This window comes from Oryzias latipes, chromosome 23 (genome assembly GCF_053564925.1).
Source record: "Oryzias latipes strain Hd-rR chromosome 23, Olatipes_Hd-rR_3.1".
Classification (NCBI taxonomy): domain Eukaryota; kingdom Metazoa; phylum Chordata; class Actinopteri; order Beloniformes; family Adrianichthyidae; genus Oryzias; species Oryzias latipes.
Window position 1 is genome coordinate 15979076 of NC_136259.1, and position 15027 is coordinate 15994102.

At 38.9% G+C, this 15027-nt stretch overlaps 1 protein-coding gene across 6 annotated transcripts; it reads right to left on the reverse strand.

Moving 5' to 3' along the window:
• Positions 1–217: 217 nt before the first annotated feature.
• On the reverse strand, positions 218–14509 carry LOC105357081 (serine/threonine-protein kinase pim-1-like). Of its 6 annotated transcripts, XM_078942178.1 has the most exons (16): positions 11951–14509; positions 11266–11357; positions 11114–11176; positions 10793–10960; positions 10456–10554; positions 9916–10069; positions 6564–6764; positions 4231–4475; positions 3697–3774; positions 3487–3581; positions 3226–3273; positions 2910–3131; positions 2268–2448; positions 2023–2193; positions 1107–1934; positions 218–985 (listed from the first exon to the last, which is right to left on the reverse strand). In XM_078942178.1, exons 11-15 carry the CDS (start codon positions 3226–3228, stop codon positions 1837–1839), a joined length of 675 nt encoding a protein of 224 aa, XP_078798304.1. In that variant the 5' UTR covers positions 3229–3273; positions 3487–3581; positions 3697–3774; positions 4231–4475; positions 6564–6764; positions 9916–10069; positions 10456–10554; positions 10793–10960; positions 11114–11176; positions 11266–11357; positions 11951–14509; the 3' UTR covers positions 218–985; positions 1107–1836. The 6 variants fall into 6 exon arrangements, with proteins under 6 accessions (XP_078798304.1, XP_078798305.1, XP_078798303.1 ...); XM_078942179.1 differs by lacking the exon at positions 11266–11357; XM_078942177.1 differs by having other exon boundaries at positions 11114–11357.
• Between the last annotated feature and the right edge of the window lie 518 nt (positions 14510–15027).

Genomic DNA, 15027 nt, shown 5'->3' on the forward strand with positions numbered 1-15027 from the left:
TTACTGCCATTTGTCACTACCAATAAACTCATTCAAGTTTATTTCAAACACAATTGCTGGTAATTTAAGAAAAGAAGCTTTAAAATACTGTTAACTTCATTTCGAGAGAAAAAAACATAATCTTTTTATTTATTGTTGGTAGATTATTAGACCTTGTTTTTAAGTTTCTGTGTTTAACCAACAAAAAAACATAAAACAACAAAAAACATGACAAGTCTTCCAATTTTGCCTTCTTTATTTCATCAATGCCAAATTAAAAAAAAAACAGTGCTTTTTAATTGACTGTTTTTGCTTTTGAAGACCTAGTACGGTTTTGTGCAGGCTCTTAAGTTTATTTTTGCTTTTGCAAAAGTTCATGTAGGAAGCCGTTTGAGGTTTGGACCGTCCTACTTTTACCGATTCTTTTCAAGAATTTTAAATCCCAATTTATCAAGAAAAGCTAGGTTTCGGTATGCAACAAATAAACTTTGAGACACGTCTTTAAGATGTGGGAGAAGGCCAAAGGGCCCAGGGAAAACCCATACACGTGTAACGGGACCACATCTGTCTTTTTAACTACAGAAATATTGATTGTCCCTAAGTTTCTTTCCCCCCTGTATTCAGTTTGTGTTGGTAGCCCCTTCCTAATGCATTCTTCCCTTTATACATTTGGCGCATGCTTTCCCTCTCCCTCTATTTGCTTGTTTTCGGAAAATAGTCAGATCCGCAATAAACAACATCTTTTGATTCCCTAAACACTATGCAACCTTGTTAGACTTAACTACGCTTCTAATTAAAATGATTTCTGAGCTTCTAATTTTACGTTTTTACAGATGAATTAAAAAGCCTCGTCTGGTGTTTGCACGTCCCCTCCTAGTTTTTAGGTTTTTCTTTCTGCCAATTAAATCCACCCGGTTTGGGTGGAGCACGCTCCTCTTCTGCCCAAGCTCTCTATGAAGACGACGGCAGGGGGGTCAAAGGAGCTGCACCACCACGCCAAGGAGTCCTGTTGAAAAGAGAAGAACAGCATGTTAGGGAATGACACTGCTGTAACATCTACAGCTTGATTTTGGGGACATTTACTTTATTTTTACATACTGTAGTGATTGTCTAGGATAACAACTCACCGAAATTTGACACTCAGAAGGTCCTGCCAACTCTCTCTGGAGGAGATCCCCACACGGCATCGACGAAGGTCCCAGCAACACAGACGGGTCCCGGTCACTGGAACGAGGAAAACGAGGCAGTTCTTTCCGGGAGAGTCAGCATTAGCACAATCAGTGGAGACAGAGAACCCAGAAGGCATTTAACGCCAGTGAGGAGATGTGTCCAGTTTTCCTTTAACTAGTTGGATCGCTACCCCATCTGAATTTTCAATTCTACTATACTATGTTTCTTTTAACAACATTCTGGTTTTAACGCTGCCTAGTGCCGTGTTTCCAAACATCAAAGCAAAGGAAGACTGAAAAAAAAGCAGGGTATCGTGCAAGTCTGGGGTACTTTAACAAAAGTGTTGGTAAACACTAGTAATCATGGAAAATGCCACTTTTGAAACCAATTCCAATTTGAAATTTGGCACAGTTACCTACGTAGTACTAAGAGTAAAAACTGAGCCAACTTTCATCTTAGAACATTGCCATCATTTGCCCCTACTTGCAGCTAAACTTTAGTATTTATCATTTTCCTTTACACTCTACATATATATTCTAAGGTCAATTTAGGTTTATGATTTTTGCTAACATTTCTAAACTTTCTCAAATTTCAGACATTTGAGTTCTCTGTCCCTGTGTGTGTGTGGGTGTGAGTGTGTTTTCTTTTTCTTTGTTTTAGCATCTTGAAGGTCTCATCCGTATTGTCCTAGATTGATCTGAGCCATGGATGGTGGAGGAGATATTGGAGGAAGGGGCGCTGTTCTTCGGAAGTATTTAAACATGCTTGGAAAAAGTCTTGGCACTCTGGAGAAAGTAAAGTAAAGTAAAGTAAAGTGAAGTAAAGATGAAGGTCAGAGCCCAAGCATCCATGCAGAGAAAGATTATTTCTTACCTTCTGACAGTTCATTGTCAATCATCTGATCCCCTTTGAGAAAATGTATTGTTGAGAAATCGTTGCAGTAATGGAGAGTTTCATACAGAACTACTCCAAGCTGCCACACTGTGGTTGATCCAGGGCTACAAAAGCCTCTAAATGCTTCTGGGGGGCCATTTATGGGAGTTCCTGGAAAAAAAATAAACATTATTCATATTCATGCTCATTTTCCATGTTTTTATTTGTGGATGCAGATCTTCTACCTGAAAATCCTCTGAGGATGGAATCCTTTTCTGCCATGCAGCTCACTCCAAAGTCTATCAGACGAGCTTGTGGTGTATTTTTCTGGGTTTGAATGAGGATGTTATCAGTTTTGATATCTTGATGGAAGATATTTCTGTCCTCAAGGTCTATGGCTGTGCGAATGATCTGCTTCATTATGATCTGAAAGACATAAAAAAGAAGTAATAAGCTGAGTAATATGCTTGTGTTGCAAGTCAAACCAGGTTGAATTTTGATCAATCGGGAGCTCGCATTTAGTTGTGAAGTATGGATGACATCCCCTCCAATTCACAAAAGTTTACATTTTGTGTCCAAATCGAGAGATTTGCACTGCCTTAATTAACATCTTGCACCAGGCCTCCCAACTGTAGGTGGCAGACGTGAGCTTGGAAATAGTAGATAAAGGCGAAGAAGCCCGCCCCTGCTTGTCCAGTGTGAAAACCATGGGCTAGATTCGTGTTCAAGAAGCTGCGTTTAGCACGTTCTTGACCACGCATCACATGCCCAGTGTGTATGTAGCTTTAGAAGTACTCCCCTGTATTCATTGAACACTTAACTACTTTATGAAACAAGGCTGCATTGAATAAACGTTTCAAACCAACACAGACTGTACACGGGCCTACCTTGGCTTCTTTTTCTTGCAGTTTGCCTCCATGGCTATTAATGTAATGACGTAGGTCCTCACAAGGGAGTGGTCTCTCCATGACCAGGAGGATTTCTCCAGCTATCTCATACCAGTCCAACAGGGCTACTGGCGCTGCTTTTCCGTCTGAATGAATGGACTCATCTTGTAACTTTAACATTATGGCCACTTCAGAAGGAATCATTTTTCCATTGCCATCATCCTGAAGAATCAAAACAAAGAGATCATGAGGAAGAGAAGAACAGAAACCCATTTAGAGCAGAGATAAGCAGAAGAATTTGGCTCAAGCATCTTACCATTCTGTTATTTGGGATTTTTCGTTTGAAAATGTGCTTGATGGCTACCTGCAAGACAAAAACAAGAGCATTTCTGACTGTGAGATGACTGACAGGAGACTAAATGGGATCATTTAGATTACCCCTTCATCAAAATCTATTTTAATTTAGACCATTCAGACCACAAACATCAACAGTCCGATTATAAATTAATGCATCCAAGTACATAGTTTTATAAAAACTCTGTAGCTCATTTACTGGAGCTGCATACGCAACACTTACTGGTAGGTCGTCAGATTTGCGAAAGCCACTATATATGGATCCATAACCTCATGCAGCAAAGTAATATTCTTCCACATATTTGGCTTCAAATTTATCTGAACACAAAAAAAAAACAGAAATGCAATATTAGTTCATTTATTATTGAAAATTATATTATGAAACATAAAGTAACAGTAGAATCAAAAGGAACATTTTATTAAATCATCAGACCTTTATCAGTAATCAAGTCGTCCCTCTTAGTTATCTCTGAGGATGTTGGAATTTGTTTGGCGTCACTGGAACTGGAATCTGAAAATGACAAAAAAAAGGGTTTTCTTATTGCAGAACTTTTTATTTTGTACACCTCTACTCCCCCTTTGTGCTAAAGCTTAGAGGCAAAACTGTATTTAAGTGTGTTTTAAGTATGTATTTTTTTTAAATGAGCTGAGCATTTTAAGAAGCAACCTTAGGAAAGTCGAACTACAGACGGTTGCTTTGATTGTAACAACCAAACCATTTTAAGGTTCAGTACAGTTTAGATTAGTGCTCAGGAAATGTAAAATATGTTGATGAAAAATAGAGACATTCATTTGGTTGCAGTGTTTGCAGTTAAAGCAGAGTTAAAAAGAAAGACAACTCATTTTAATGTTTTAATATGAGAGGAGTATGATTCTTTAGAGGTCCGTAATTTGTTATGACTCTTATTGTTGATTTTTCTTTTCTTGTCCTTCGAAAAAACCATGGGGTCTGTGTCAGCTTTTTTACCTTTCAGAGTAGTTTTCATCTTCTTCGACTCTATTGTTTCTTCTTCCTCTTTGTCTTCCTGTCTTTTTCTCTTTAGGGTGCTGGTAGATGGTTGTGAAGGCTCAGATTCAGAAGACTCAATTGCTTCATGGAACACATGCTTCTGCTTCTGTTTCTTCTTTCTAGGTGAAGCCTTCTTCTCAACGTTTTGGTTTGTCCAACATCTGAAAATGTCTCATCTTGTTGTGCCATGCTAATACCACACTCTGAAAATGGAGGGGGGAAAAAAAAGAGATCATTTCTTTATATCTTCACAGTTTACAGCTCGGGTTCACATCAAGTATTTCAATGTGTTGGGGGCTTTTATTTGAAAAGCTGAATAAGTTGAGATGTTATCACAAAAACACAAAGTTTGTCATCGTTACGAAGCAAATGTGTAACTAAAGGTTTTCGGGGACTCTCATTTACCACTATCAGTGATGAAAGTCAGGTAAGGAAAAAATCCCTGAACTTTTCTTTGAGCGATATGGCGGGCACAGAGCGAAATTTTGGAAAAATACGTGGTCTTAGATGCATTCTGGTGCATTCTGGCAGCTAGTTATTCACTTCTTTATCAAGAAACTAAGACTAATTGGAGCATCATGATTTGTCATTCAAACCCCTAGTTTGACTCTCCATTAAGGACTTGCTGGTCCCAAAAAAGAATTTGGAAAATTGTTCAAAGTAACACAATCCTACAATCTACGCTTTTCCTTAAAGCTGCAAAACATACAATTGCTAAAATATAGTAACATCAAAGCCCCAAATGGCAAAAAGAACACCAGTAACTATGATATTCTATGAAAATACCTCAGTTATTTATACATTATTTCTGCTTTAGAAATGACTGATGTACAACATCCACTTGCACTGTTTTCTCAAACTATAATTACATCAAAATATGGGATCTGCTTTAAACTATAATTCTATAACATAATACATCAATTCTTTAACACCAATACTAAGTAATCTGGGAAATATCAAAACAAACATACAAACTAAGCTAAACATTGTAAACATTATTTTTTAAGGGAGTGCGGGTCCAAACCATCAAATACTTGTAAGTAATGTCAACTATACTGAACTAAATCATGGTAATTAGGAAATACAAATAAATTAGATAAAGAAATGTATTCAAATAAAAACTGAAACTCAAAACTAAAATTGAAATTATTTCAAAATGTGGTTTTGAGATTATTTTACACAAAAAAGTATTTGACCTACACTACCTTAAAAATCTTTTTTTTCCAGCCAAGACCACTTCAATTTGTTTTTTATCGTTTTCTCACAACTGAGGTCGTGACCACGCTCAATAATGACGATGCCTGCCATTATTTTAACACAAATTTGATCGCAAACTCTTCAGATGTGTTTGTGAAAGTTTAGCGTGGGTCCGCCAGTTTTGGTCTCTAGGGAAGCGAGTCACGCTGACCACGTGGTGCAGACAGAGCCAATCAGACCCGTCGACGCATCCGAAAGCAACTAAAACGTCCCGTCATTGGTCAATTAGGCCGGGAAGACGAGAGATGGCCACGACCATAGAGGAAGCGATCTGCGGAGAAATATAGAAAATAAAGCTAAAATTAGCTGATTTCAGACCATTTTTTAATCCGGAAAGCGATTTGTCCGTAGAGATCAGGTCTTTATTTCCCGGAAAGTACGTTCGGTTTGCTCAAAAACCCGGATTTCCGGGAATTCCCGGAAGACTTTCATCACTGCACTATATTTTGGTTTGTCCTTGGCAAAACCTTTGTTCATGATCATTCATTGTTTATTACAGAAAAACTTGATTAACAAAAAATGTTTACTTAGTTTTAATGTATGCGCCTTACTTTTTCTCTTTTTGTTGTCGGAGAGTGTTGCTAAGCGACTCTGAAAACCGGGCTCTCTGATATCAGTGATGTCACAGTCTGTTGCTAAGTTACACAGCACGTGACTTTGGCTACTTTTTAGTGTTTATGTTTAAATTGATAAATTCTGAAAAACACTTCAGTATGAAACATTCTCGAAAAAATGTTTATTACACATGTAATGTTGTGAAATGTACGTTAAAGGTTTGGACAACAGTTGACAGCTAGAATGAGCTTTGAGGCCCACAAAAACTTAAAAATACCAGCAACTCCACTTTTGAGATGGTCTGAAAGAAATTTGTCGTGCTAGTTTTATTCTTTTAATTTTCTGACTTTTAATTTCTTTTTGTTGCACTGTACCGTAAATTATTACAGACATGTCCTTTAAAAATAAATTAGAATTAGACCTATTCTGTTCAGCCTACAGGTTGTCGTGTTGTTTGGGGTCTGTGTCAGCTTATTTACCTTTTAGAGGAGTTTTCATCTTCTTTGGCTTTATTATTTCTTCTTCCTCTTTGTCTTCCCGTCTGTTTTTCTTTAGTTTTCTCACTGGGGTGTTGTCTTGGGTGCTGGTAGATGGTTTTGTAGGCTCAGATTCAGGAGTCTCAATTGGCCCAGGGAATGTCACTTTTTTCTTCTTTTCAGGACGGGTCTTCCTCTCAACTTCTTTGGAAAAGCAGGATGAGTTAAAATATTATCATAGCAACACAAAAACCAAACTTTGGCATCTTTACGAAGCAAACATGCAACTGAGTTTTGTCGGGACTCTCATTTACCAGTATATTTTGGATGGTCCATCTTTGTCTGTGATCGTTCGCTGTCTATTACACAAAAACTTGAGTAAATCGGAAAAACTTTCCCTCGTCTCAAAATGTGTGCTTCACTTTAGAGGTCGAAGAATGTTGTGGTTTAACCGTGTAGCTAAGCAACTTATAAAATGGGGCTCTCTGATATCAGTGATGTCACAGTCTGTTGCTAAGTTACACGGCATGTGACTTTAGCATTAGTTTACTTTTTGGTGTATGAATCGATACAATCAGAAAAATACTAAAACATTTGTGCAAATTTTGATTTTACAACACATGTACTTTATTTTCCAGACCCAGAGGTCCAACAAATTATATTGTGCATAAAGCATAAAAGCTGTCATGAACTTGATTCGACTACACTACCCATAATGCCTAGAGGAACTAAACGGCAGGGGATTGGTCAGACTGGTTGATAGGAAGATTTTCTTGTGAACTGAGTTTTAATTGTATATTTTTTTTCTTTTAAAATGAATCCATTAAATACTTTCAATTATTTCCAGATGCAAAGTTTTAAATGTCCTAGAATGCTTGAATGCATCACCGAGTCCACCAAACCCCTCATAAAGGGGAACTGCTTTTAACAGCCAATCAGAGGTCGTGGCTGTTCCGCTAGGCCCAGCAGCTCTCAGATCAGTTTCTGAGCACGTTTTTACCACGAGTCTTTTCACTTTAACCACGGAAGACAGGAGAGCTCTTGCTGTTCTAGCAGAGCAAGCTGTGGAAGACCAGAGAGGCATCACTATCTTTAGCTTTAGCAATTAACTTCTCTGCGGTCATTTTGTGAGTTGTAGCGCAGCTGAAATCCACGTTTTCAGCTTTGAATCCACAACATTGGTGAGAAATGTGTTCCTGTGGCTGTGATGCTGCAGTGTAAACCCGAACAAGTTACCAAAACTCATTTGCCACAATTATTTTAAGTTGATAAACTTAAAAGTCTGATAAAAGAAAATAACACAACAGCATAATTTTACCTTAACAGAACTTAATCTTTATTAGTTACCTTCTTGTACAGGCGTAATCATATTTTTTGAGTCAGTAAACTCAAAACCACGCATTTCAAAACTTCTATATTTTTAGGCAAATGATTGCCTAAAAAAACAATGAGCAATAGTTACCTAAATAAAGTGCAATGTTATAAAGATCTTCCTAACAATAATATTTGCTCATTCTCTCCTGTGCAATGTTGAAATTAAAGAAAATTACACTTAATAAAAACGTACATACAGTGTGAACTTTGAGGCTACTGCCTGAACAAATGCAGAATAGTGTACCGTAATTTCCGGATTATAAGCCGCTACTTTTGTCACACGCTTTCAACCCTGCGTCTTATTCAATAATGCAGCTAATTTATGCATTTTTTCTAACGGCTGCTAGGGGGGCGAGCAGAAAAGGTAAGCGTGAGACAGGGGGAATACGGTATTTGTGTAGAGGAAGACGCAAGTTTTGTGTAAATTCCCGCTTTGTGAAGGAATTGCACGAACACTCAACATGGAAAATTCAAGAAGAAATTCATATGACGCAGCTTTCAAGTCAAGTGCAATCGAGCTGGCGGATAAAGAAGGAAATAGAGCTGCTGCACGCAAAACATGGCATAAATGAATCAATGGTGAGACGCTGGAAACGGCAGCGGGAAGAACTGGAGCAATGTAAAAGGACGAAAAAAGCTTTCAGAGGTAATAAAAGCAGGTGGCCCGAACTGGAGAACATTCTTGAAGACTGGGTGAACACACAGAGAGCAGATGGTCGAGGTGTTTCCACTGTGCAGATCAGACTGAAAGCAAAAACAATCGCCACCGAAAAGAGAATTCAGGATTTCAAAGGAGGACCGTCATTGTGTCTTAGATCTATGAGACGAAAAGGTCTGTCCATCAGGACACGGACAACTCTGTGTCAGCAACTCCCTCCTGACTACGAGGAAAAAGACGCACATTTTCACAGATTTATTCAAAAAAAAAATATAACAGAATTCCATCGGACCAGACATCATAAATATGGATGAGGTGCCGCTGACGTTTGACCTGCCCCTCAACAGGACCGTCAACAAGAAAGGTGAAGCATCTATAACACTGAAAACAACCGGCCATGAGAAGATGCATTTCACCTGTGTTTTGGGCTGCACTGCATCCGGACTGAAGCTCCCGCCAATGGTTATTTTTTAACAGATTACTATGCCAAAAGAAAAACTCCCGAAAGACATTGTCGTGAAAGTTAACACGAAAGGCTGGATGGTAGAGAGCCTAATGAAAGAGTGGTTGACCGAGTGTTGTGGCAAGCGACCAGGAGGATTTTTTCATAGAAAAAAAGGGTTACTCGTTTTGGACAGCATGAGGGCCCATATTACAGATTCTGTGAAAGCAGCCATCAAGAGGACAAACTCCATTCCAGCTGTGATTCCTGGGGGCACAACTAAGTTTTTGCAGCCACTTGACATAAGTGTGAATCGTGCATTTAAAGTGGCCCTCCGAGTTGAATGGGAGGCTTGGATGACCAGCGGCGAGAAATCGTTTACCAAAACCGGCCGCATGCAAAGAGCAACTTTTGCACAAGTCTGCCAGTGGATCCTGACAGCATGGAGCAGTGTGGAAAAAAAATCAACAATCACCAATGGATTTAGAAAAGCCGGTCTACTGTGTGACGGAGAGGACAGCACAAGCGGCGCTGTGAATTTGCCAAGTGACACTGACAGCGACAACGGAGAGACTGAGAGGGTGCAGCGAACAATAGCTAATGCTATTCCAATCCGACACTAAGGAGGAAGACTTTCATGGCTTTAGTACACAGGAGGAAGACAAAGAAAGCTTTCAGTGACTTTACGTTCTTGTTTTCTGAACCAGCACTGTTGGTGCAAGAGTGTGTCACTGTTGACACACTCTTGCCTCCACGCGGCACGCGCCTCTGGTGTAGAACTTCCGTTCTACACCAAGTCAAATCTTTTGAGTAAATTCAACCGTGTTGGTCAGTGCTTTGGGATATTTGAGATGCATTGCATAGATGAGTCCAAACATTACCATGAAGGCATCACCGAATCTGGGGAAGCTGACACTTCATCACAACAGAGATTTTTACAGGCTCATAGTGCACTGATGGTCATTGATGACAATAAGAAGCTCCACTGCAACACCATCAAGCTCTGGCTCATCAGACTCATTCTGAATTAATTTTCTAAAAAAAGAAAAAGAGAGATGCCAATCATAATCAAATCAACAGAAAATATGGTGTATCTTTATTTAAGAGAGTCCTGTTAAAACCCAATACCTCTATAGTGATAAACAGAAACCACCTGTTCTACACACAAATCAATCAACTTACCAGAGAATCTAAATGCAGTGACAAATACATATTAAGCTGATGAACTAATCCTGTTCAAGTTTGTCTTACTGAAGATCTTATCACAGGAAACAATATGCCAATTCAGTTCCTATGTAGCGACACCAAAGAAAACAGACCATTTATGAAAACTGTATAGACTAAACAAAATTACATTGGCATTTTTATAAACCATTTACAAAATAAACAGTAGTATCTTTTGGTTACTTAAAGAAACTCACTGTGCAAGTTTTAAAAACTTCAGAGACATCCTCATGCAGATAAACCAGCAGGGCGTGAAGAACAGTAGTGCGCTTGGTGTGAATGTCCTGGATTTCCAGCTTACATAAAAAAACAAAAAGGTACAGATGCAGAAGTCTATTTACTTAAAGCTTTTGTCAATTTGTTCACATCGTCAATGCAATCAGAAAAATGGAAAATACAAAAAGGACCAAATGCAATATTAGGGGTAAAAACTCAAGCTAATTTGTCAAAAGAAGAAGAAAAAAAACCCTAAAAATAAACAGTAAAACACTCATCACTACTGGATAAACTTGAGATATCAAATAATTGATTTACCTGCTGATCATAATTTTTTAATATTTCTGCCAGAGCACCTGCAGTCCCTCCAGTTTTTGATGCCTTTTGTCTGAATATAGTCATAAGTCGAGGAAGATGATGGTCAAGTTTAGCATAAAAAGCGTTGGGCAGGTTCCGACTTGTAATCCGCTGAAACTCTGCATACACCTGAATAAAAATAACAGCAGGAGAAGAAAAACGCAACAACAGACTTCAATTAAAAATAAAAATATCTCACAAATTTATAAAGCAGCACATGGATGCCAAATGAGTAAGAATCATAATTTTCATTTTAAGTGGAGAGCTGATCCATAGTATTACCCCCCGACTCCATTTTCAGGGCAGGCCACAGGTCCAGAAGCTCAATAACCGTTGGACAGGACACTGCAGGCAGGAGGAAAAGCAGAGAGAACGTTGCTGGAAACTGAAAAAAATAAATGCTTTTGAAACCCAGGTTGCGTCCATATTACCACCCTTATCACTATATAGTGCGTTCGTCATTTTGCAGTGCCTTCCAAATCTACAATTCCAAAATCCGAGTGCCTTAGAAATTTCCCAGAAGTCTCTGCAAAAAAAAACAGTGCGCATCATGGCTCACTAGATTTACAAATATAGACCACAATGCATTGCGTCTGAACAATTTTTGCCAAAAGATGTATTTAAATGTATTTTTTAAATAAACCACCATTTTTTAAAAATCTTCAGAACAAAGTGGATTCATAAACAGTCGTCGTAAAACGCTAATATTAATTAGAAAGGGCTTGTCCAATGTCCAGCAGGGGGCGCTTGCTCCTTAGGGTAACTTAACAAGTTCAGAGTTGAGCGATGCCTCGCCATCTTGTTTCATTCCGCACATGGATCTAGGAAATGAATCCGTTCTCTCTCTTTCTTCGGCCTAACCTTACTATTCTATTATTCCAATATGATAAAGTACACTTTAATGCGCGAAACAAAATACCTGACAATCCGTAAAATAATTTAAAAAATACGTTTTTCCCCCCAACAGAACTATTTGAAGCTACGCAGCAACTACTGTACTAGTAGTGTCGGGTGGAATGTCCGGGCGAAGCCTACCATAACGCGCCAAAACGTTTACAAACTTGACAAATATGATACAACACAAATTCACTGCCTGAGTCTGCTTTTTTTAACACTCACTGAGTCCTGTTCGGTAAAGGAAAATTGTCTTGTTTTTTCTTCTTCCTAGCAAAACAGGTGGCAAATAAAAACACAACCCGAACTCTGATAATTTCTCGTCTTGTCTTCTGCCTTGTTTGGGAAACGTCGCTCCGCTAACGTACATGAGAGCTCTCAAATCTGCAACAACCCGATTGGCTGTTGCGGGTCACATGGATCATGTCAGCTAGAGACTGCATACCTTTTCAAAATAAAAGAAAAAATAAGGAAACCAAACAAAATGTTTACTAGTTTGTTTTTTCTTAAGCATTTTTCTCCAAAAACAAAAACAACAATAATATGAAATGACATTTTTAACAATTTCTAACAATGTATCTATTTTTTCTGTTGTCTTTTTCTATTTTATATATTTATTATTTAAATTTTTAAATGTTTCTTTTCAAAGGTTTTTTAAACTGGGTTGCAAAATGCTAAAGTATGCTTTGGAAAATTCCAGGGCTACCACATATTCAAATACATTATATTTAAAAAAAATTAACATTTTCGAGCAAAATCTGCGAGTAAGCGGGGCAGCGAACTTTTTAATCCACCTGTTTGAAAAAACAGAAATAAGAAATCCAGAATGCAATACTTAATTCTAGAAATTACACCTAAATTATGTCTTTTGTTTAATTTACTTAACTTAAACATATTTTATTTTAAACTAAAAATGATTAGTTACATATATTTAAAACAGGGAATGTGTTACGCAAACTTTATATGTTTGAGTTAGTAGAGCTTTTTTATTTTTGGTATTAGCTACTCGTCATATTTAATAACTTTGAACGTTCGGGTTTACAGTGTGCTAATGCATTAATACCACAAAAGGATAAGAAAGTATTAGATGCTGTGAGGGTGAACTGAGGGGAATAAGGGTGCTGTGTACCAACATGTGACTGTAGGTTTAGTTTTCATGCTGTTACATCCCACCCCAAGGGAGGGGTGGGATGAGGGGTAAGGTTTAAAGACTGTCAGTGCAGCCGTTTATTTGATTGACAGCTGCAAAGGTGAAAGAAGGTAACAAACTTAAATGCTCAGGCACTTAGGCAAAAAATAACAAAACCAAAGTGGGACTTAAACCAGAGGGATGTCACCAAGACACTAAACCAAGACACTTAATAACCGAAAACAAAGATCACACACAGAGGGAAAACCAGGCCATTTCCACAGGCTTCTAATGCCAAGTCCAAAAGCAGGGGCAAGCTAATGAAACAGAGTCCTCCCAGGAATTCAGCTGCCACTGGAACAGGGGTTGCTTGAGGCTTTTATGCTTCCCGCCCAGCCTGGTGATTGGAGGAGGGAAGGAGGGCGCAATCATCTCCTGCAGGAGGTGAAGTCAGGTGGTGTGGTGGAGGCTTCTGCAAAGGACACACACACACGCACACACACACACACACACATACACACTCGCCTGTTGAGCCTCTCTCATTCATCTGCGGCTGAATCCAGTCGGATAAACCCGGCTCAGTCCGACCCGCCTCTGGCTGGAGCTGCCGACAGCAGCAGTCCTCTCAGATAAGCCTGCAACGATTAGCTTTAGACGAGCTGGAAGATTGGACTCGTCACTGAATCTCTCCAGACTTGCAAAAATGCATTAACACAAATAATTACAGGGGGGAAGAGGAAATGATGGATAAAAAACCAAATTAGCTGTGACCAAAGGGTGACCTCTGAATTATATAAGGGATGGTGGTTCGGATTGGAATGGCTGATTGAAAAGAACGAAAGGGGGCAAAATAAAAAAAAACAATTGATAAACAGGAAGGAGTCAGAAGAGTAGATATAGAAATTTTGTCTTAAAAAATCTATAAAAAACAAGTCTTAAAGAATTAAGATGTAATATTTAGCTGTCTGGATAAACATAGAGTCTTAGCCATCTGTTTGTATTAAAGTACAAGGCCCACTTTAATGGAGTTTTGATGGTATAAAAGAGATGAGGAATCAAACAAGACAAGGCCAAATTCTAATCCTCGGCTTGTGAAAATCCATTCAGTGCTGCAACCCGCTGCGCCACAAGGACGCCTCTCCCTGAAAGGATGAGTTTGTAACAGAGTGAGGGGGCCCCTTCTGTTAAGGAGGTGTGACTGCATGATTGTTCCAGTCGGCTGCAAGCTGGGCCGTACAGATTCCTCCTGGGGAGGCTGCAGCTGATGCAGGGATGGAGAGAGCTGTTGCAATGGGCTGAAAATCATGCCAAGTTGGAAAAACTATGTTTTTATTGCTTTAATGAATTTGGGATGTGCATCCCTTAAGCTGCGTCTTAATAGCCTTTTTCTGCCTCCAAAGGGTGAGAAAAACACGAGCACCACAAGAATGCATTATGAAACCAAATTGCACATAAAAGAACCGTTTAGTGCAGTAACAATAGATAAATTAAAGTACTAATTCAACAAAAAACTCTTTTTTTAATAAGATCCAGATGTTTAACACAAACTAGGCTAGACCTTTATTAAAACCGACAAATGCTCTCACTTTTTTGACATGTATGCTACTTTTGAGACGACAATGTCTTAAAGATCTACCTCTATCTATCTATCTATCTATATAGTATTTTGAGACTAAAATACTGTTTAATAAACATAGTATTATGAACTACTACATAGCATTGTTTATGTACTAATAATTCAAAAACCAGGCACTAAGAGTACACAAATCTGTGTGAGGAGTTACTGTTGTATTAACAGATGATGCGTTTTATTACAAAATCAGAATGCAGTGACTATCGTATTTCATTCTCCGCTGGGGTGAGCATGTCCTTCCTGCAGAGCTGCTGGCTCCGTGGGCGGCGCTCCAGAAGCACGTGCCACAGGAAAACACTGCTGGCTTAGTGGGCTCGGATCCATTGGGCCGAAACTGCGGAGGCACGCGGGGCGATCCGGGCCTCAATAAACTCTCCAGTGGGTCAGAATGGTCTTCTGCCAGGGAATTGACGTGCCGCGGGGCAAGTAGCGAATTTCTGATGACGGACAGAATTTGTGCTCAGTGTATTTAAACACACGTGCAGTGACGTACGTATCAGAGGATGTCCAAATGGCCACTTCTGCATGCCAATCAAGTAC